The sequence below is a fragment of the Eriocheir sinensis genome, chromosome 48, assembly GCF_024679095.1.
Source record: "Eriocheir sinensis breed Jianghai 21 chromosome 48, ASM2467909v1, whole genome shotgun sequence".
NCBI lineage: Eukaryota > Metazoa > Arthropoda > Malacostraca > Decapoda > Varunidae > Eriocheir > Eriocheir sinensis.
In genome coordinates, this window is record NC_066556.1 from 6,401,405 (window position 1) to 6,422,889 (window position 21,485).

A 21,485-nucleotide genomic window follows, 5' to 3' on the forward strand; every position below is an offset into this window, starting at 1 on the left:
ACGCTCCCCCAGGTCGCTGGTGGAACTGTTATGACATCCATCACGCCGCCTACGAGACCAACAGCGTCGAGATCCAGATGCTGCTCAACCTGGTTTGCAACGCCCACCTCGCCTCCCCACGACACTACTGCTGCGCCCAATCTCCCGACCGGTAGCAGTGCCGAGTGCTGGTTCACTAAATGATGCTAACTTCATCTGATGCCAATGATAGTAGTGCTGAGTGCTGATTTAAACCCTCGCGACAGTTGTGCTGACGGTATAACTTATCTCACCGTTAACAATACTTGCCCCAGTCATTAGTTCCGTGGGCGTTCCCTTGGTCTCCTCCATTTAGGGTTGTCTCGTACGCCCGGGAGGTGCGCCACGTGTCCATATAGCCGGAGTTGGTGTTCACTGACTAGGCTGGTAACAGGCCTCGATTCAGTTTCACGGAGTAGTCGCTGGTTTGACACCAAGTCATTCCAGCGATATCCATGATCTTGCAAAGGCACTTTGTACCAAAGGCATCAACACGCTTCTTCAAGTCACTGTTCAATACCCGTGTTTCACAGCCACACAGAAAAACGGGGAGCACAAGCGACTTGAAGATTCGGATCTTTGCACGTCTGCACAGATAACGACACTCTTGTTACATATAATACTCGTACTGAGCGAGCCTATAACACTGTGGGCCAGGCCAGTCTGTCGAATGACTTCCTTTAGGTAGATCCTCCAATGTTATGCACCACGCTACCAAGGTATGTGAAACTTTGGTGACCTCGACATCCTCACCAAATGTATGAACAGATTGAACTGTGTCGCCCAGCAAGCCTCCAAACGACTGGATCTTTGTTTTGTCTTAGGAAACCTTCAGTCCCAGAGGCTTCCTCTCCTCATGCAGCGATTCCGCGAGAAGTACAGCATCATAAGCAAACACAAGGTCCGTGACCTTGATTTCGCCAACAGATGCTCCGCAACAACTTTGATCAACAACTTTGCCTAACACCCAGTCCATGCAGGTGTTGAAGAGTAATGGAACAAGAACGCACCCGCCCTCACTGCCGAATGAACAGGGATAATATTATTAATATTGACTATGATATTACTACCTTAATCTTAGTTAATGTATTGCTAGCCTAGTATATGAAAAAAGTAAGTCTACTCTGTTAATTATGAATAAATCAAGATATGCTTTATACAAAAAAAATTTTCACTACTACTTTTAAATGGAGGACTTCGTATCCTGAATATCTCCATCGCGTATCCCCTTGCGGCTAACGTGCCCAGCCTGAGAACCAGCAGCGTGTACGTTATGTTATGCAGGAACTGCGTACAGGAAAACGGAATAAATAAGATGCTTTCCTTGTCTCGCTGAGGTGGGATGCCTCGGGAAGAAATTTTGGGGTACTGTTTTCCTTGTGGTGGTGTCTGTGTACGTGTGTCTGTAAGTCTGTGTGTACGTGCTTGTGTTCAATCCCCCGTGTGTGCTTGAGTGTCTGTGTGTATCAGGCTTCGTGTGTGTGTATGAGGGCGTGCGTGCGTACGTGTGTGTGTGCGTGGCCAACCATCAACTTTGTTTATATGCGGGTCTTGTACAACCTTTGGAAGATAATTTGCTCCCTCGCTTTTCATTAATTAAATTTTCACTTCCCCAAATCTAACTAACTTTTCCCCCCTCCGCTTGTCTCTCAAACATTTCTGCTTCCCTTTCATAACCGCTTCCATCGCTTATTTCGGCTCCTTACTGGCTTTTGTTCACCTTCCTTTAGTCTTCATTGCCTTCCTTGGTCTCTTCTTAAGCTTCGTTCACTACTGGCTATGTTTCAGACTTCTTAAACACGTGGAGACCTTCATTCTGTTATATTAGCCTCGCATTTGACTTTCCTTATCTTCCTTTCCTCCTCGTTCTCGCGGAAACAACACATTAGCATTCATTTCTTAGTTTCAACCCCTTATCATCTTTTGCTAAGCTACACTCTTTCATTATAGCTTCCTTAACTCTTTCTATCGTCGCTTTCACTCTCCTCGCTTTCCTCACGTAATCTTAGCATCCATTTTTTAGTTTCAACCCCTTATCGTGTTTTGCTAAGCTACACTCTTTGTTTATAGCTTCTTTGGTTCTTTCTATCGTTCCTTTCACTCCTCTCGTCTCCCTCTTAGCGCCTTACACATGCGGAAGCACAGGAATGTCGTGGCGGCGGTGATGGTGGGCGCTACAATGCTCCTGTCAGTGTTCGTGTATCTTCCTCGCTCCTTCGCCCCGCTTCGCCCCGCCTCACAGCTGCCCCAAGACCCCGAAGAAACATCAAGCCCCTCTGAGAAGCCCCATCCGCCGCCCCTCCGCCCCCGCCCCGCTTCTTCTCACTGCAAGTCCATGTTCACGATTGACAAGGAGGATCCCGACACCGTTTGGGATTCAGGTAAGAGGATTGTGATGCACCTGTGATTGTTGTTGTTGTTGTTGTTGTTATGGTTGTGGTGGTTGTAGTAGTAGGAGAAGTAGGAGTAGGAAAAGGAGGAGGAGGAGGAGGAGGAGGAGACGTCGTAACATTAGTAGTAGTAGTAGTAGCAAAATCAGTAGTTGTTATTGTTGTTTTTGTTGTTTTGTTGTTTCTTCTGTCATTATTATCACTCATTATCCTCACCATTATCGTCCATTTATCTATTTCTCTTTACTATCCCCTTTTTTATTCTCTTCCCCTCGGCGTGCCTCTGTTTGCCCTCTTCTTCCCCCTCATCGTCAGTCAGGCTCTGCAGCGCGGCCTTCACTTCCCTTCTTTTTTCCCTTCTTTTTTATTTTTTTTGGGCCTACACCCGTATTTTTGGCGCCTCCCGACCTTCTTTTGTTGTGCTCGCCTTGAGTAATGGCTGTTTTTTTTTCTTTCCCCTTTATGTTGGTGATCTTGTTATTGTTTTCCTTTTGCTTTTCTACCACTACTACTTCCGCTATTACTTTTACTATTCTTTTTTTTTATCCTCTCCTTTCGTCTTGCTGTTGCTGTTATTGTTTTTTCATCTTATTTTCTACTACTACTACTACTACTACTACTACAACGACTACTACTACTACTACTACTACTACTACTACAACGACTACTACTACAACTACTACTACTACTACTACTACAACGAATACTACTACTACTACAAGAGAGAGAGAGAGAGAGAGAGAGAGAGAGAGAGAGAGAGAGAGAGAGAGAGAGAGAGAGAGGGAGGAAGATGAAAATAAGTGAGACAAAGAAATATTTTAATGTAACCAGAATGAGTAAATAAAGAAATAACTACTTTTTTCTTCTTCCTTCTCGATATTGTTCTTGTTCTTATTCTCCTTTTTCTTCTCCTTCGTATCACCATTATCAAACCTTCATTCACACTTATCTTCCCATCTTCAGACGCACCCTACGAAGCCTTGGCGCAGCGGTTGCCTCCCCTACTGGGCGAAATGAAGGCCATGGGTTCGAAGGATAACATATCGGCCCAGATCTTTCTTGGGACGCGTCTGGAGCCACTGGGGGGCGCCGTGCCGTACATCCCCTGCCTGGTGGGTCTGGGGAGCGGGCTGAGGGGGGAGGGGAGAGATAGGCAGAGGCAGAGCAAGCATTAGAAGGTCAAAAACAAATGAAAACAAAGAGGAAGAACAGGTAAAGTAAGCAGCTCAAGGGCAAAACAAATGACAACAAATAGGAAGGACAGATAGGTGAAGAGACAGACAGACGGACAGACAGAGATAAGGAAAGACATGAAGACAGATGAAGAAACAAAATCAATAAGAAAAACAAAACAGAAAATAAAGCAGTCGGGAGGTTGCAAACAGACAGACAGACAAGGCAGAGACAGACTAGCAGACAGGAGGAAATGGAGAGACAGAGAAGGAGAAATCAAGCAGACAGAAGGTTGGATAGACAGACTGAGAGGTGATTGACGGAAAGAAAAACAGACAGCCAGGTTATATAAACAGACAGACAGGTGATAGACGGAAAGAAAAAACAGACAGACAGGTAGACAGAGAGGGTAACCAGCAGACAGTAGGTTATATAAACAGACAGACAGGAGATAGACGGAAAGAAAAAACAGACAGACAGGTAGACAGAGAAGGTAACCAGCAGACAGAAGGTTATATAAACAGACAGACAGGAGATAGACGGAAGGATAAACAGGCGGATTGGTAGAAAGGGACGCAAACGGTTAAGAGAATGGATAAACATAGAAGATAGACGGAATAGACAGGGGGATAGACAGAATGGCAAAGAGGGCAATAGAGAGACACACTAAGAACAGACAGGAGGTTGAACGGAGAGACAGAGAGGCATAGGAACATTTTCATTATTCTTTTTGCCCTTGAGCTGTTTACTATATAAAAAATGTGTTTATGTCCCTAACCGTGTCAATATATTCATCAACGTCTTCGGAGCGGCTGTTTATGTATTTATTTATCTCTGTGTTCATCGGTATATTCCCCATTTATGTTTTAGTCTACCTACGTATCTATCTGTTCGTTCGTCAGTATGTTCTTCAGGTCTTCGATGTGTTGCTCTTCAGGTGCGGGAGTTCGGGGCGGCTGAGACGGGCGAGTGCGTGGCGGCGCGGGCAGCTCGGGGCGCCTCCACCTGGATCGCCTTCGTGGGGGATTCGAACCAGAGGCAGAAGGTTCACTCATTCCTTGACTTCCTACCGCGGGACCTCGCCTACTCCTACTACCTGGGCGACGAGCAGGTGAGGGAAAGGGGAAAAGGTATTGGGCCATTTTCTTATCCCGGTAGCTGCGGGGATCATGTTTCCTAAAGGCCCCTCTTAGCGAATTAGTAAGAAAAAATCATCGCTCTCGCAAACCACTTAATAATATATATCAACGCATTTGTGATCAGTTTATGCATCATCTATTTTGGGGGATTTATATCAGGGCAAAAATGTGGCCCGTCGCTGGTACACGGTAAAGCCACAAATTTGGCCCGTCGCTGGTACACGGTAAAGCCACAAATTTGGCCCGTCGCTGGTACACGGTAAAGCCACAAATTTGGCCCGTCGCTGGTACACGGTAAAGCCACAAATTTGGCCCGTCGCTGGTACACGGTAAAGCCACAAATTTAGCCCGTCGCTGGTACACAGTAAAACATTTCCGCTCCCAAGCACACATATTTGACAAGGCTTTCGTGGGACTTGTGGGCATTTCCAGGAGTGGTTTTATGACCCTAGTGTTAGTTTGACCCTTCTTCTGTACCATGAACCTAAGAAAACAGTCATGAGGACCCGGCTGATCTCATTTTTGGCCTTTGAAGATAGTTAATGTGAGGGGTGAGAGCATCTAACACTATCAACCAGTCTCTTCTGCAGCAACTTGTAATCGTCTGCTCTTGCTTCTTTTGCGACGGGTATTTGGTAGAAGTAAAGGGAAAGAGTAACGTTATCAGGAAGTAGTCGCCATCACCTGTTTCTGCTTTGGGCGACCAGCAGGTGAGGGAAAGGAAAAATGTGTTGTCTTCGGGAGTAAATTGTAACCCTATTTTTCTTGGGGGACGAACAGAGAAGGGGTGGTGTTGTCAGAAATCACTCATCACCTATTTCTACTTTCTGGGCGGTAAGCAGGTGACGCAAGGAACGGGGGAAGGGGGAGAGGGGGTCACGTTACCTGGAATCAGCGGGGGTTACCTGGTCTTACTTCTCAGGTCACGAGCAAGTCTTTTCACACTTTACTTTTATTTTTTTTCAGGTGAGCCTCGAGGTGTTCACTAACGAAGTCATAGACCACAAACATCGCCCGCCAGTGTTTGAGATTATTGGCAGACCTCCTCCTCCTCCTCCTCCTCCTCTTCTTCCTCCTCCTCCTCCAGATTCCTATGTTTTAAAAGTGACGTTGGTGTGGCATACTGGAGTGAAGAATGCCTCCCTCCCCTCCTCCTCCCCCTTCCCCACCGCCTTCTCCTCCTCCTCCTCCTCTTCCTCCTCCTTCTCCTCCCCTCTCCCTCCCAGTGTGCCGGTGGAGGACAGGCTGCGGCAGTGGGTGGAAGAGGGCACTGTTCCTGATGTGGTTGTCGTAGGTAAGAACAGACTTTGATTTGTTCTTGAGGGTGAATGTTTAAGGCTTGCGTTGGCTCATGATGTTTACTGTGATGTTTTTTGTGATGCGTTTTTGTTTCCTGCCGTGAACCAAGCCATGTTAAGGTGATTCTTCTTCTCTTATTCTTCTCGTTCTTCTCGTTATGGTTCTTGTTCTTGTTCTTTCTGTTCTTGCTGTTGTTCTCGTTATTATTCTTTTTTCCTCCTCTTCTCCTCTTCCTCTTCCTCTTTCTTCTTCTCCTCCTCCTCTTAGCTTTTATATTCACAATCACAATCGTAACTCTCTCTCTCTCTCTCTCTCTCTCTCTCTCTCTCTCTCTCTCTCTCTCTCTCTCTCTCTCTCTCTCTCTCTCTCTCTCTCTCTCTCTCTCTCTCTCTCTCTCTCTCTCTCTCTCTCTCTTTTTCTCTCTTTTCTCTATATTTCAGTGATTCTTTAATTCTCTCACTCTGTCTGTCTATCTATCTATCTATCTATCTATCTATCTATCTATCTCCCTTACCTCCTCTTTTATCTCCTTCGTCAGCCTTTGGGACCTGGATGCTGCTCTCTCGCGAACACGGGGACGAGCTCAAGCCCTTCACGGAGCTCGAGGAGGCGGCGAGGCTCCTGCAGGATGCCCTCACGCTGCTGGCGGAGAGGACCACGCTGCTCTTTTGGCTGCAGAGTAGGTGAGGTGAGGCTGGGGTGGCGGGTCTTCAGGGTACGGGTCTAGAAGAAGGACGTTTAAAGGGTCTATTACACTGGGCAAATTTTCCGCGGATCTTCAGTCAAACCACGATTTCCGCTGCGTGGTTCTCATTTGTTTCTTGTTATTGCTGCTGATGATGATGGTGAGTAATACCGTCGTCCTTCGGTGAAATCTACCGTAGCTTTGGAAGATCGTGGACGCGTCAGAAGACCACGGAAATAGGAGAACCACGCCAGCGGAAATCGTGGTTTGACTGAAGATCCACGGAAAATTTGCCCAGTGTAATATCCCCTTAACCAACCATCTGCTCCTCTTGTCTCTTGCTTTCCTTCTTTTCTCTCCTCTTTTTTCGCTTCTCGTCCAAAGTTTCTGTATTGTTATTTTTTTTGGATCTTCGCTACATTTATTTCCAAACGAGTACTCTTCAGCGATGTCTTCTTCCTCCTGTATACGGCTGCTGCAGTTATACACTAAATGATTTTTTTTACAGTAAACAACTCAATGGCAGAAAAAAATAAAACAACGAAAAACAACAACCCTCAAGTCACTGCTCCTATAAAAAAGAGTTGAGAAGAGTGGCGGAAAGAGAGGTCAGTTTCAGGGAGAGAGGTGTCCTGATGTCCTGATACTCTGGAGCGATGTAGTGACAGATATATAGAGCAAGGCACGCAGGTCTTCGGGCAGTATTACTTGTCCATTCGGCACCCAAGCACACATTTGACAAGACTTTCGTAGGGGTTGTGGGCGCCTCCATGGATAATTTTCTGACCATGGTGTTATTTTTTTTCAGGTGAGCCTCGAGGTGTTCACTAACGAAGTCATAGACCACAAACATCGCCCGCCAGTGTTTGAGATTATTGGCCGACCTCCTCCTCCTCCAGCTCCTCCTCCTCTTCTTCCTCCTCCTCCTCCAGCTCCTCCTCCTCTTCTTCCTCCTCCTCCTCCAGATTCCTATGTTTTAAAAGTGACGTTGGTGTGGCATAATGGAGTGAAGAATGCCTCCCTCCATGTCATTACTAATACTTTCGGCGTCCAAGCACACACATTTGACAAGGCTTTCGTAGGGGTTGTGGGCGTCTCTATCGGTAATTTTCTGACCCTGATGTTAGTTTAGCGAGGTTTTCTTTGCTATGAACGTGAAAAAATACTCATGAGAACGCATTTAATTCCTTGACTGCGGATTTCCTAAAAGAGAACATCACCAAGCTACAGGAATGGAGCAAAAAGTGTCTGCTACAATGCAATGAAGAAAAATGTATAGTCATGCACCTTGGGAGGGGAAATACAGCATACCAATACCACATGGGAAACACTCTGCACTATCCACCACAGAGGCAGAGAAAAACCTGGGACTATAATGTTACCAGGCTACCAGTGAAGGCCAAATCCGTGTCAATCGCAGCGGACGGGTTAACTTCATTTTTGGCCTTTAGAAGTAACTGATGTGAGAGTCGCAATCGTCTGAGAACACCGACTTGAGTACCGTCAGGACTAAGAGGGGGTCGTGAGGGCAAGGAGAACGAGAAATGGATAAGAATGATAACGATGATAATAAGTATAATGAGAAAAGTATGAAGCTTAGGATGTCTCCAAATTCACGATAGGTTGCAACTTAAAGCATATAAATCAACATAAAAAAGAGTTCACTTAGTTAGATAACAATTCATCACTGAGGAAGGATAGATTAATTTCCTGGATACATAGAGAAAGTAACTATTTTGCTTAGCTAGGTAAGATTAGGCTTTTCTTCACACACACGACAGCCAGCAAGTTTTTTTTATTTTCTACTATTACTGCCTAGGTACCGATGGTTCAACGATGGCTACAGCGAATCGTCGAGGGACAACAACGAGAGGAAAGGATTGTGGAAAATGTTTCTGTACCTGAATCAGTTCGGTGACGCCATCCCCCTGGTGGACGCCTGGCTGTGGAGGACCATGAGGTGTGTGTGTGTGTGTGTGTGTGTGTGTGTGTGTGTGTGTGTGTGTGTGTGTGTGTGTGTGTGTGTGTGTGTGTGTGTGTGTGTGTGTGTGTGTGTGTGTGTGTGTTTACAGCAAAGGAGACAGCACAAGGGCACAAAAAAAGGAAACAATAAAAAAAGCCCGCTACTCGCTGCTCCTGTAAAGAATCCGAAGAGGTGGCCGAAAGAGCAGTCAATTACATGATAAGAGGTGTGTGTGTGTGTGTGTGTGTGTGTGTGTGTGTGTGCTTTTGTTTTTGTGTTTGTGTTTATGTGCTTTGCCTATGTGCATACCTGTCAAGTTACTGTGGTGTCTTGCCATAAGATTTTGCGTTAGAGACCATAAGTTTGTGTATAAAAAACGGGGTTGCACGAGGTACCTCCCCCCCCCCCCCACCCACCCACCCACCCACCCACACACTAACCGTAAGAGTAACCGTTACTCAGCACGCTCACATGAATTTAAATATGGCGCGTACGATATATTTCAAATTATTTGAAACAAACATTAAAAAAAAAAAAAACGTCGCAAGCTGAGAAAAAACGAAAGATTTTCAACTTACGCCGCAAGACTTGAAAATCACCGAAATTACGTAAGACTTACGCAAAAAGCGTAAGACTTGATAGGTATGTATGTGTGTTTGTTTGTTTTTTGTATTTATGTATTTGTGTGTGTTTTTTGTATATATTTTTTTTTGTATACTTTTTTTTTTTTTTGTGTGTGTGTGTGTGTGCGTGTGTGTGTGTTGCCTCGTCTTACCTTCGAAATCACTGCTCTTCTCTCTCCTCTTGCCCCAAACACACGCCTCAACAAACACACTCGTTAACACACTCCGCGCCGCGTCACCGCTCCAGACTAACTCCAGCAGCGGGCCAGCAGGTGTGATCGGCTGAGTTGGTGTGTGGACAGCATTTAGATTATCAAAGTCAAGTGTCTGGGTGAGGCATTTAGTCGGTAATACCCTTCCTTTTTTAATTGGCCCTTAATAAATTATCTAGCTTATCCCATTCCTCTGCTACTCCCTCTCAACTCCCTTCCTTGCCTCCCTCTCCCTACTCCTTTTCCTTCATTTTCTACCTTCTCGTTTGTTTACATTTCCCATAAGCACCTTTCTCGCTTCTATTCCTTTTCTTCACCTCTTATTGTTTCACTCTTCCACCTCCTGATCCACCCCACACTTCCCCTCCTCTCATATTATCTCCCAAGTACCCCTTCTCCTCCCCCCTTTCCATCATTTTCCACTTCTTTTTCTATTAGTCTCCCATTCTTCCTTTCTCGCTTCTCCCATTCCACCTCTTCATCCCTTATTGCTCCACTCTTCCTCCTCCCTTCCCGTCATCTTCCTTTCCCTCACACTTCTCTACCCCCACACTCCCCTCCCGTATTACTTTCTCCCCAGTACCCCCTCCTCCTCCTCCTCCCCTCTGCTCCCCCACTCCCCAACGCAGGTGTTTCGTCATTTTCCGCTACTCAGCCCACATGTTGCCTAAAAATTATAATAAACTGGCTATCGATAATATCATACCTACATAACCCTCTCAGCAACCTCATCTCTCTCTCTCTCTCTCTCTCTCTCTCTCTCTCTCTCTCTCTCTCCACACACACTGGTTTAAATCTCTAGTGTTTTTTCTTTTTCTTTTATCTTATCTCTTGAAACAGATTCGTCAAGTTCGTGGAATATTTTTTAACCCGTTTTTATCCTGTTTGCGTTATGAAGAAGTACTTAAAGGTGGATGTGTTTTTTCCTTCTTCCTTGCTCATCTCGTTTTTGTTCTCGTTCTTTTTGTTTTTGCTCATGTTCTTGTTCTTTTCTTATTTTTCTTCTTCTTGTTCTCCGTTTTCTTTTTGTAATTCTTGCTGTTCTTGTTCTTGTTATTTTTCTTTTTTTTCTTTTTTTCTTTTCTTGTACTTTTTGTTTTCTTGTTCTTGTAATTCTTGTTCTCCTTTCTTGTTTTTGTTCTTCTAGTTCTGCTTCCTTGTTCATCTTCATCTTGTTCCTGTTCTTCTTGTTCTCTTCCTTTGTTTTCTTCATATACTTCTTGTTATTTTTCTTGTTCTCGTCCTTTGTTTTCTTCATATACTTCTTGTTATTTTTCTTGTTCTCGTCCTTTGTTTTCTTCATATATTTCTTGTTATTTTTCTTGTTCTCGTCCTTTGTTTTCTTCATATACTTCTTGTTATTTTTCTTGTTCTCGTCCTTTGTTTTCTTCATATACTTCTTGTTATTTTTCTTGTTCTCGTCCTTTGTTTTCTTCATATACTTCTTGTTATTTTTCTTGTTCTCGTCCTTTGTTTTCTTCATATACTTCTTGTTATTTTTCTTGTTCTCGTCCTTTGTTTTCTTCATATACTTCTTGTTATTTTTCTTGTTCTCGTCCTTTGTTTTCTTCATATACTTCTTGCTATTGTTCTTGTTCTCGTTCTTCTTATCATAATTATTACCAGTATCAATATCATTATTAGACCTGTTGCTCTCTATCACTCACGACAACATAACACCAATCGCAGGCGTGTAGGACCTGATGAGTCTCCACCTTATGAGGCGAGATTATAAGTTAGTCATCTGCTGTAATAGTCTATAGCACCGTAGTCGTAACCTTTTATCGCAGGAAGACTGGGGCGTGGCTGTGGGACTCTACTCTGCCCTTTAACCTCGCGAATTTAGGGGAGTGTCGGAAGCTGAGCGAGGCAGGGCTGTCCACCCATCCATTCTACACCGGCAAGTACCCCCCCCCCTCTCTCTCTCTCTCTCTCTCTCTCTCTCTCTCTCTCTCTCTCTCTCTCTCTCTCGAACTCCCTTTTTTTTCGTTTTATGCCTTTTAGATTGTTTTAGACTCCTCTTTATCCTCTTTATACCGTATCTTTTTTTTTTTTATAGTTTTATTCATAACATTGATCTATAATTTTACGCGGTATTTGCCTCCTTTTTTTTCCTGGCTAGGCATTCACTAGTTCTTTCTTTCTTTTCTGAGGTCTTATTTTTCCTGATTCGTCTTTATTCCTTCCTTCCTTCCTCCCTTCATTCTTCCATCTCTCTCTCCTGAGTTTTCACCATTTTTTTATTTTTGTTGTTCGAAGTTATCACACTACTCTTTCTTGTTTGTTTGTTTTTTCCTGATTTCTTTCTTTGCTAGTTTGTCTTTTTTTCCTTCCTGAGTTCTCTCTTCACTGACTCCCCTTTTTACCTTTGCGAGTTTTTTCTTCACATAATTTTCCATCCCGAGTTCTAAGTTCTATTGTTTTCCTAAGCCCGCTCTTCACCTGCCTTTTTCCTGCCTGAGTTCTGAGTTTTTTTCCTTCCTGCTTTCTTTCTTCAATCGTTAGTTTCTTTTCCTTCCAAGTTATTTATTCAGTCGTTTGTCTGTTTTCCTTCCTGAGTTCCTTTTTCTCTTTTCTTTCTTTATTTCCTGATTTCACTCTTCTATCATTGGTCTCTTCCTTACTGAGTTTCTTTTCCACTTGTCTTTTTTCCCTTCCCGACTTTTCTCTTCAAACAATGGACTCCTCTTCCCTTTCTGAGCTCCCTCTTCACGCACTTTCAGGTCGCTGGTGGAACTGCTTTGACTTTCATCACGGCGCCTTCGAGACCAACAGCGTGGAGATCCAGATGCTGCTCAACCTGCTCTGTAACGCCCACCTCGACACCCCTAGACGCTACTGCTGCGCCGGCCCGTGATGCTGCTGCCCCCCCCTGCCACTTCTTAACAAGTTTTATCCCTTACCTCGCCTATTAATTTTCTCTTGATGTCTGTCTCCCCGCATCCCATTCTCTCTATTATAATCCCATCTCTTTCCATTGCTTCGCCACACGTAGTCACCCCGTGATGTGCTGCACCCTTATCTACTTATTTCCGTCCTTGTCACACTGTTCTGCATTTCCCTTTCGTTGCCCATCTATCGTGAATCATCTTGTATGTTTTGGGTGAAATTTTATCCCACAGGTTTTGTAGATCGTCCCTCCACCGCCCCCATCTTCCCACGTACTAATATTTTTTCTGTCCCTTGCCCATCCTCCCTGGACTGATAATCGGCTAACACACACACACACACACACACACACACACACACACAGACAGACATAAACAAGTTATTGAGAAGTATTTATATAGACGCACAAGTATCCAGTTGATTCAGTCGGTTCAGTCCAATTAAACTGTGATTACTTCGAAAGTTTCTTGTTTAGTTTAACGACACTTAGCGATTGGAAGCTTTGTACGGTGCGGCCACTTCCTACTCCGTTGTTTTAGTGAGAAAGGATCGAAATGGCAGTTTGTGATAAATATAATAAATGCTTATAGAAAGAGATGCAGAGCAGTTTCATTTTATTGCTCTTGGAAGTTAAATACTAAAAATATAATAAAGTTACTTTTGATCGTGCAAGGAAACTAGAGGCATTCACGAGTCTTGTAAATTGGGAGTTCACTTGAAAGGAAAGGTAAAAGCGAGGGTGAGTCACAGCAGGATGGTCGTTATGTCGTTGAGCTGAGAGGCGAACACTCGTCTGTTTCGAAGCTTCGGAGCCTCGATGTTACCTTCACGCTTCTTCCGCTGCCCCGCCTCCCTCATCTGCCCCTCAGTCCCTCCCAGCGTCCCCGGGGCTCGAGCGGCGGCCGGCAGCAGAGAAACAGTGACAGGTCATTTGTGTAATACCAAGCCACGACGGTGCAGGAGGAAAGTCATCCTATCATCAGCAGTGCCGTGAATGTCCTCAGAAGCTGGCAGCGCCCCTGCGAGAACACATCCATGCCATGGTTGGCGGACACCGCGAGGAGCAGATGTGTGAGGCGAGGTGGGTGTCGGCCGGGGCTGGGGTGGCGTTTGATAAGCGGCTGACGGACATGGAAGAATGAAGGCAGTTCCTTATGATCTTGAGTTCTTGAACTCGGGGCCCCGCACACTCGGGGACCCATAAAGGGAGGGTGTGGGGGGCGGCAGTTACGGCGCTGGGATGAATATGAATAGTAAAATTTATTTGAGCCACACTCTTCATGGGTATACCAGCTGCTGCTTATATAAGATTAAGTTTAGGCAAATCTTTTTTTTTTTTTTTTCTTTTTGGTATTTCGTTTGGGATATACCCCAATGGAGGAAAGCGGTGCATGCCGCGCAACCCCCCAGACGGCTGATAGAGATACCCAATTCTTTCAAGGAGGAGGCCCAACAACGGGGCTGAGGGTGTCGGAAAGAGCCCACCTTTCCACCCCCATGGCACCTGATAGGTCTCGAACCCACGCTCTAGCACCCCGCCGAAGCGCAAGGCAGAGAGACTACCATGGGACCATGGGACCACGGGAGCCCCCCCCCCCACCCCAGGTAAATCTTAAGAATTACCACGCCACCAGCAAAGGAGGGCGATGATAGACTTTTTAACAGTTGTTTATATAATAATGTAATGATGTTTGGTTTTCAAGTGGAGGAAAGTGCAAAAGGAAAACAATTATTCCATAAACCTTTATTACCAACGCGCGTGTGTTTGGAGGGGGGGCTTTAGCAAGTGCAGATCCCCGTTGTTTCCTTGATCCAGGGCCGCCCTCACGCAGACGAGTGTTTGGGTCATTTTTAAGGACAAGCGCGTACCTCTATTCTTCACCTGCCAAGGGGGAAGGCACTCTTCCATAGCCTTCTGAGAAGGCTATGACACTGCCCCCTTCATCATGAATAATTTAACATATTACTCCTACCTCGTGCCTGGAAATGAGCAATGACGAGGCTCGTGCTTGAGGAGTGTGTGGCCAGAGGTGTGGCAATACGTAAGTTATATGCACGGGAGTGGTGGTGCTTGTAGCACGGCTAGGAGTCTGCTAGTGCAGGAACCCTTGGGAAGGGCAATAGATCAGTGGGGAGCCAACTGCCTATTTATAATAAGAAAATATTTCTTAGATACACATTTCGGTAAATCTTAAGAACAGCTGCGCGTGGCGGGGCTGTTCGTCCCGTTGGCCCTTTGAGCTTGTGGGAGAGAACCCATTAACCTGAGGGGGCCGGTGCAACATCCGGGTTACCACACTTTACCTTTCCCAGGTTTTCCCAGGTACCCATTATCGACCATCCCGAAAGGAAGGATGGACAGCTGGGTGGACTGCATGCAAACTGCCCAGGCTGGGATTCGAACCCAGGCCAGCAGATTCATAGGTAGGGAGGCTGATCACCTGCACCGCAGAAAAGGAGGAAAATGCGCATTTTATTTAACGTTGCATATTCAAATAACAGTTTTACTTTTTCCTCACTATCTTGACAGTATTAAAGTGGAAGTTTGCTCCAGTACCCATAATTGGTGATACCCTAAACAGGAAACCTTTGGTATTTGGAGTATTTGTACCCCAAAGATTTTAGTCATACTACAGGCTGAGGATCACTGCCCAGACTTTTCATGTTAATTGCTGACTCACGTTTTCCTTGGCCCCTCTGCTCTGGAACTTGACAGACTGACGGTGCGGTGGGAAAGTTGAGTGTGAGTGGAGTGAATAAAAGATTTACATAGATTCGGAGAGAAATCTGCTTTTAGGAAATTCTTGTTTTTGCCATGGAGAAAAGTTGGAAGGGAAGAGAAGTTTTACAAATCATTTAGCATTAGAAGAAAGAATGAGGAAACGTGTTAAGATTTAAAAGTTGAGGGTAATGTTTCAGGAGCCTGACTGTTAAATTAGACTTCTGGCAGAGATTGAAGTAGGAGGTCAGTTGAGAGGAGAGTTGGGTGGAGGAGAACAGGGAAATAGCGAGTGGAAGTCTTCATGGAAAGGAATATAAGGAGAAATAAGAGGAAGACAGTGATGTGTTAAGGGGAACTAGTGAGAGACTGAAGTAGGTAGTGTGGAGAGGAGGAGAAGGAGAAGGTTGGAGGAAAATAGAAAAGTAACAAGTGCATGGGAGTCTCCATAGAAAGGGATATCAGGATAAATATGAATAAATCAGTGAAGTGTTGAGTGGAGATAGTGGGTGATTAGATGGAGATGAACAAGGAACCGAAGTGCTTGTGGGATTCAAGGAAATAAGGTAAACACAGCAGAAGAGGTGGGATACAAGAATGCTGCAGAGGATAAAATTAAATAATACAAGAAAAGATTAATTTGTCATAGGAAGAACAGAGAAAAGGTAGAGGAAATTTGATGCGAGTTAAATGACAGCAGATTACATTTTTGTTGGCTGACAGTGAACTGAAAAAAAAAGATACATTTAACATGAATCGTAGAGGGAAGCTGAGTGGATGTTTTTTTTTGTTTTTTAGTAAATTAAAGTTTGCCTGGCTGTGACTCCATGGGTCTGGGTTCGAATCCCGAGCTGGGTAGTCATCGTGCAGCTCACTCACCTGTTCATCCTCACTTTCAGGCCGGTTGATGAATGGGTTACCTGGGGAAACCTGGGGAAGGTAAACTGTTGCAATCCCAGATATCTCATTGGCCCGTGCTCCAGGGCAATGCATGGGATCATCCAGCACAAGCTCAAGCCTCAAAGGGCCAATGGTTCGGAGATGAGCACTGCAGCCACGTGAAAATGTAGCGTATGCACCAACCTCTACCAGAGTGAAGCCGTCCTCAAGGGGTGCTGGGGAGTCCCTTTCCCTCCGTGTCCGTGTCCTGACTCGTGGGTTCTCAGATAAGTGTGTGAAGGTCATTTGTTATTCTTTATGAACTTAACTTTCGAAAAGGCGAGAGATGGTGATGGTGGCAGAATTTAAATATGAAAATATGGTGTTATGTATGGGAGCATAGCTATAGGGGCCCAGGCTTAATTTATTCATGCATAACCTCGTATTTTGTGCATTTTTGTTTAGCTTGGCAATCATTTTAGATAATGGTTTTCAGTTAGTTCATGTCATGAATTAAGTGTAATTTTTAGATGACAGCATGACTCCTCCTGCCGGGTGAACAAATCAAGTGGTCACCTTCGCTGCCAGTGGCCGGCGCTGCACCTGCCCGGCGTGTGAAGGAGAGCAGCACTGGAGCCAAGAGGCGTGAATGTCTTGTGATATTCAGGTATTGTTATTTTGTTAAAGTATAGATCACAAACATGGGTAAAAGAAACAAGTAATATTAATTTACAAATTTTTATTGTAAGTAAATAAGTCCAACTGTACTTTATACATAAATAAGTTAACCAATATACCCTCTTTGGATACATATGTACAAATTATACACCACGGTGATGGAGGGACTTTGTTCTGTGACGTGCTCTGTGGAAGTAATCGTGACCACTAACACGCTAGCGTTCATCGGTACAGTTTACAACAGAATAATTTGTGCAAATGAAAGCATTAAAATGAATATATTCTGAGGAACTAATTATAAGCAGCTCAGATCATGTAATGATGCATAAGTAAACATTCATACATAATATGTATATACTGAAACTGTTAATCATAATGTGCCATAGTACACATTTAGTGCATAGTTATGTCACATAGCACAGTTAATTCCACTTTGTGGAAAATAAAAGTTCTTGTCACTGAGCGCCACTCCTCTGGGGAGTCAGTGAAACAGTGATTCCTTGTGTTGACAGACCCTGACAGTGAGGGACCGGCACGCCTCGGTGCACGCCTCAGTGGCCGTGACTGATCAGCAGTTTTTGGCAATGAAATAATTACTGTGCTGTGCAGTCAGCATGCGCTGGCAAAAACATTGTACAGATGCTGTTCAGCAGCTCCCAGCCTTCTCATCATTAGTGTTTTGACTAACATTCATCTGTCAGGACCTCTCACAGCCTCCACACCTGTGACCTGCATAGTTTACATGAAAGTTCCTCTGGTACTACGTGAGAGCAGTTGCCACTTGTTGGAGCACAGTATTGAGTAATGTCTGATAGGGATGTGGGAGAAGAGGGAGTTGCTTATCAGAATCCTTATCTTGTTTTTGTCTTTGCTTGATACATTCCACAGCAGTGACAGTTCCAGTGACGAATGCTTTATATGTAGCATCCATTCAAGTAAAAGGCATATATATTCTATAGCTTTTATTTGATTTAATGAATGTTATAGAAAAATACATGTGGTTACAAGTGCAAATACTACTGAGCGGCACATGTCTATAGAGTTCATCATACTGTTCCTATTTTCAGCATATAAGAACAGCACGGGATTCTGCGGTGCAGTTGTGATGTGGGAAGCCGAGGACTCAGAGCGACCACTTGCGGAGCGTTGCATTGCCATGTTTGTTCCAATCTTCTTGTGTGATCCTGGACTGGGTGAAGGCGGGGGACTCGGCCAGGACACACGCACCAATGTAGGCGGCGTGGTAACGGTACGGTGAGGCATGGACCTGTGGGATGAGGGGGGTGGGAATTATGCTCGGTATCTTTACCAGGTCGCTGATAAAGAGGCACTCCAGGAGATCAGAGGGGGCTTGGGTTTTTACCCCTTGCCTAACTTGACTGACATGAATCATGATAAATTTAACCACCTTAATAACCAAAGGTCACTAAAAGTCAAACATAACTGGAGTGTTGGGAGAAGGGGAATAGCATAACTGATAACTGGAGTGTTGGGAGAAGGGGAATAGGGCAAAGTCAGTTTTTTCTTGTTTGCACTAGGAAAGGCAAGGCAGGAAAACAAGAAATAAGTTGCAAAGGAAAAGTGACCTTTTTTAAAATGTACCAAAGGCAGAACTCTTATTGACCTTGTGTGTCATAATCAGAGTGAAAGCACTTGCATCCCGGTATCTTGCCTCAAGCCTCATTGAACTTTATTACCCTTTACAGAAAACTGAAGAGCAGGAATCTCCCCCCTCCTCAATACACTTCCTTGCTTCCCTTACCTTGGGTCTAATGGCCGGCGGGGTGAGGTTGTCCAGCTCGGTGGTGAGGCGATCATTCAAACCGGGAAGCTGCGTCACACCTCCAGCCAGGAAAATGCTGCGGCTCATCTCTTTACGGATGTCCATGCTGCACTCCTGTGTGTAAAGGAGTATGGTGAGTCCTACAAACTGTTATCAAGTAACTGGACATGACAGCAACCTACTAAGTTTGCCAGGCGTGGTAAGAGTACTAGTGACAAATAGCTGTGCAAAGATAGTGCAGAGGTCTAATCTATTTGGTAATGCAAGTTAAGTTGGGACCATATTCTATAGCTGTGCATGGCCACGGTGCTCATCTCTATTGCATTGGCCCTTGAGCCTGTGGTGGGAAAAACCCATTACTCTGGGCTAACGTGATGTCTGGGTTATCACAGTTTGCCTTCCCCAGGTACCCTTTTATCGACCAAGCTGAAAAGGAGGGTGAACAGCTGGGCGAGCTGCACGCTGACCACAGAGGTGTCCATATTTCACTGCATATTGGCAACCTCTGTACCATACTTTGACAGTGACTGGAAATAATAAGTTCCAGTTCCCTGGGTGTTGGGATGCACCACTGTACTTACCATGATGGCCTTGTGGACTAGCTTGTGGAGGCCGGGATGGTCCAGACCCCAGGCATCAGGGTTGAAGAGACCCTCAGTGGCTTGGAAGCGGCCAAAGTCCAGGGTAATTGACCTGAAGCAGAAGTGTTTGATCATTTGTGATTCATGAACCGTACAGTATGAAAATCCTACCGCGATGTTAAGTACGATTAAGTAGGGAGAGTAGTAAACTGTACTGAATTGTGCATAGATTTACATCTCTCAATTACTTATAGGGTCTGTTTCATCACTTACTCGTAGGGACAGTCTTTGGTGCCGAAGTACTCAGCCAGGGACACACTCTTCTCAAAGTTGTCTGAGTTCTTGGTGCAGCGAGCCTTCTCAGTGTTGTAGTGGTGGGCGCTGTAGCAGATGTTCTCCAGCACCTGCAGAAAGCCAAGTGTTCAGAAGAAGTCAACTTAGATATGTAAACCTACAGAGAAGTAATTATGACAGCATTCATAAAGACCATATAATTTGTTCATTACTCAAATACTTCTTCCATCCCTGGTATCATATAGTCTTACATGTTATAGGAGACCCTTTTATTTATTATGTTCACCACTTCAGTTTTTGCATTTAGTCAAAATTATGTAACTTCACAGGTTACGAGTACTTGCCTGTCTGATGATGTAACTTTCAACCTCATTGATGAGAGACACGTTCCTCATGTACAGGAACTGACGTAGATGGTCCAAGATGCGATAGCCTCCATAGGGTACCCGAGACACGCCTCCGTCCACGATGTAGCCTGTGTGAGTATGAAGCTGTGAGTAAATGTAACCTATAGTGATCCTTGTGCTTCATCCTCTTCATTCCCGGGATCATGAACTACAACTCAAGAATCAAAGTAGTATTAGGAAGTATGGATGTCATTAAAATTATGTATTGAAGGAATCTGAGTAACATGTTAGTCTCCATTTAGTATGTTAAACTGAGGGTCAAGTATACTTCCATAATCCAAGTAACATCCTTATTTCAAGTATTAACCATTTAAAGACTAAAAATCTTCTCACCATCGATAACAGGCACAATGTCCATCCTCTCGCCGATGTCCACCACAATGCCTGACGTGGCGTTGTAGGCGTACAGGGCCAGGATGGACTGGTGGGTGAGGTTGACGGACCTGACGCCGAACTTTTCAAAAAGCACGCGCAGGAGCTCTGCCTGAGTGTTGGTGTTGAGGACGCGTGGCACTGACAGCTGGAGGTGGTAGTTCTTGGGGTCCACCTTTAGGTCTGCAAACGTCTTCTGCAGGAGACTTGAGACTGCACTCAGGTCCACAGAATACTGGGGAGGAAGGGAACATGGGTCAGTTGTACAGTAAGATACATTTAACATGTATTACAAAAGAGGAGAGATGTACACCTTATCTTCACTTGTAGGATGGAAAGTAAAGTGTCCAAAAGCTAGACTTGAATTTTCCTTAATGGATGGAACATTTTGGAATTCTGGAGTAAAATAAAATCAATGCATCAATAAATCATTTTATTTTGAGGGCATTGGCGCATCCTACCTTTGTTATTTTGTGCGTTGGCCTGATGGGGAAGGTGAGGGAACTGTTGGCACGCACGTCTGGAGCGAGAGCGTCCATTCCCCACACCTGCCCTCGGCCCTCCCGTCCACTGGCCACCACTGATGGTATGAATACTTGCGGCAGGGTGGCTGGGGAGCAAACAGAAGGAGTTATAGACATCATGCTGCAACCGAGTAGTTTTGTTGCACTGGGCTTGGTACACAAAACTGGAACAAGCCAAATTCTCTTGAGTATTTGTACATGCAGAAGCATCAAATCTCTTTACCTTGTGAGGCTAAGACGCCAGCTCTGACAGATGCTGAACCAATGTCCACAATGAGGGTGTCCCTGAGCAGTGCTGGGTTGGTGGGGATGGGCCAAGGCTGCACATACTGACTGGCAAAGTCCTCCACTGTGTGTGTCTCAAGTGCTCGGCGCCACCGCTCCGCCTCCTGCCGGGTGCTGCAGCGTACCACCACGTAGTGACCCTTCTGTTAGGGGGAAAAGACAGGCATTAGGTCGCAGGTGGTAGTTCACGGTGAAGTGTGGAAAGTTGTGGAGTCTGATATAACTAAAGCGTGGCATCAATAATATGACGAAGCCTTTGAGTGTTTAGTGCCCTTGTGTACTCATTCAGGATAAAGCAATTACATAAATGTGAATTTACTTAACCTACAATGTAGCAAAACTGAAGCTTATATACAAATGTTATTTTTTTCATTGGAGCAGGTGTTATGTTAAGCAATGCACAAGTTTTGTTCTCAGTCTAGTTTCTGAAGCAGGGAATGGCCCAAGACAGTCCAGACTCAGTGGACTTACCCCGTCATCAATGCCGAGCATGTTGGGGGCTTTAGTGTCGCGGCTCTGAGGACACAACACCAGAGTGGAGAGAACAAGACCGTTAGTGAACGAGTTGTACC

General features: G+C 44.9%; 4 protein-coding genes across 11 annotated transcripts in view; 2 read left to right on the top strand and 2 right to left on the bottom strand.

The window, feature by feature from the left end:
- Nucleotides 1–1,252, top strand: part of LOC126981513 (uncharacterized) — an 8,686-nt gene extending 7,434 nt beyond the window's left edge. The window contains exon 8 of one of the 3 annotated variants that reach the window (XM_050832631.1): nt 13–1,252. In XM_050832631.1, the coding sequence (XP_050688588.1) occupies nt 13–155 (143 nt within the window). In that variant the 3' untranslated portion in view covers nt 156–1,252. The remainder of the gene's footprint in view (nt 1–12) is intronic. The other 2 variants (XM_050832630.1, XM_050832632.1) reach the window with 2 other exon arrangements.
- LOC126981512 (aminopeptidase N-like) overlaps nt 1–9,649 on the bottom strand; it is a 40,159-nt gene extending 30,510 nt beyond the window's left edge. Inside the window, exon 1 of the mRNA XM_050832629.1 lies at nt 9,443–9,649. The gene's annotated coding sequence lies outside the window, so the exon portion shown is untranslated. The remainder of the gene's footprint in view (nt 1–9,442) is intronic.
- On the top strand, nt 1,367–17,563 carry LOC126981514 (uncharacterized). Its single transcript, XM_050832633.1, has 10 exons — nt 1,367–2,399; nt 3,372–3,520; nt 4,519–4,692; nt 5,687–6,014; nt 6,558–6,702; nt 8,524–8,664; nt 11,293–11,402; nt 12,226–13,472; nt 16,010–16,280; nt 16,520–17,563. Exons 1-8 carry the CDS (start codon nt 2,150–2,152, stop codon nt 12,357–12,359), a joined length of 1,431 nt encoding a protein of 476 aa, XP_050688590.1. The 5' UTR covers nt 1,367–2,149; the 3' UTR covers nt 12,360–13,472; nt 16,010–16,280; nt 16,520–17,563.
- LOC126981511 (mucin-12-like) overlaps nt 16,714–21,485 on the bottom strand; it is a 213,412-nt gene continuing 208,640 nt past the window's right edge. For 5 of the 6 annotated variants that reach the window (XM_050832623.1, XM_050832622.1, XM_050832624.1 and 2 more), the window contains 9 exons: nt 21,385–21,429; nt 20,852–21,056; nt 20,566–20,714; nt 20,066–20,339; nt 19,670–19,800; nt 19,305–19,435; nt 19,032–19,143; nt 18,430–18,564; nt 16,714–17,934 (listed from right to left, as the gene is read on the bottom strand). In XM_050832623.1, coding sequence (XP_050688580.1) covers nt 17,791–17,934; nt 18,430–18,564; nt 19,032–19,143; nt 19,305–19,435; nt 19,670–19,800; nt 20,066–20,339; nt 20,566–20,714; nt 20,852–21,056; nt 21,385–21,429 — 1,326 coding nt within the window. In that variant the 3' untranslated portion in view covers nt 16,714–17,790. The remainder of the gene's footprint in view (nt 17,935–18,429; nt 18,565–19,031; nt 19,144–19,304; nt 19,436–19,669; nt 19,801–20,065; nt 20,340–20,565; nt 20,715–20,851; nt 21,057–21,384; nt 21,430–21,485) is intronic. The other variant, XM_050832621.1, reaches the window with a different exon arrangement.

Excerpts from the sequence above, each read along its gene's own strand:
- LOC126981514 (XM_050832633.1), top strand. The coding sequence starts at position 2,150 with ATGCGGAAGCACAGGAATGTCGTGGCGGCGGTGATGGTGGGCGCTACA. Across the intron at positions 2,400-3,371 it reads CGACACCGTTTGGGATTCAG|ACGCACCCTACGAAGCCTTG; the intron begins GTAAGAGGATTG and ends TCCCATCTTCAG. Across the intron at positions 6,703-8,523 it reads CTCTTTTGGCTGCAGAGTAG|GTACCGATGGTTCAACGATG; the intron begins GTGAGGTGAGGC and ends ATTACTGCCTAG.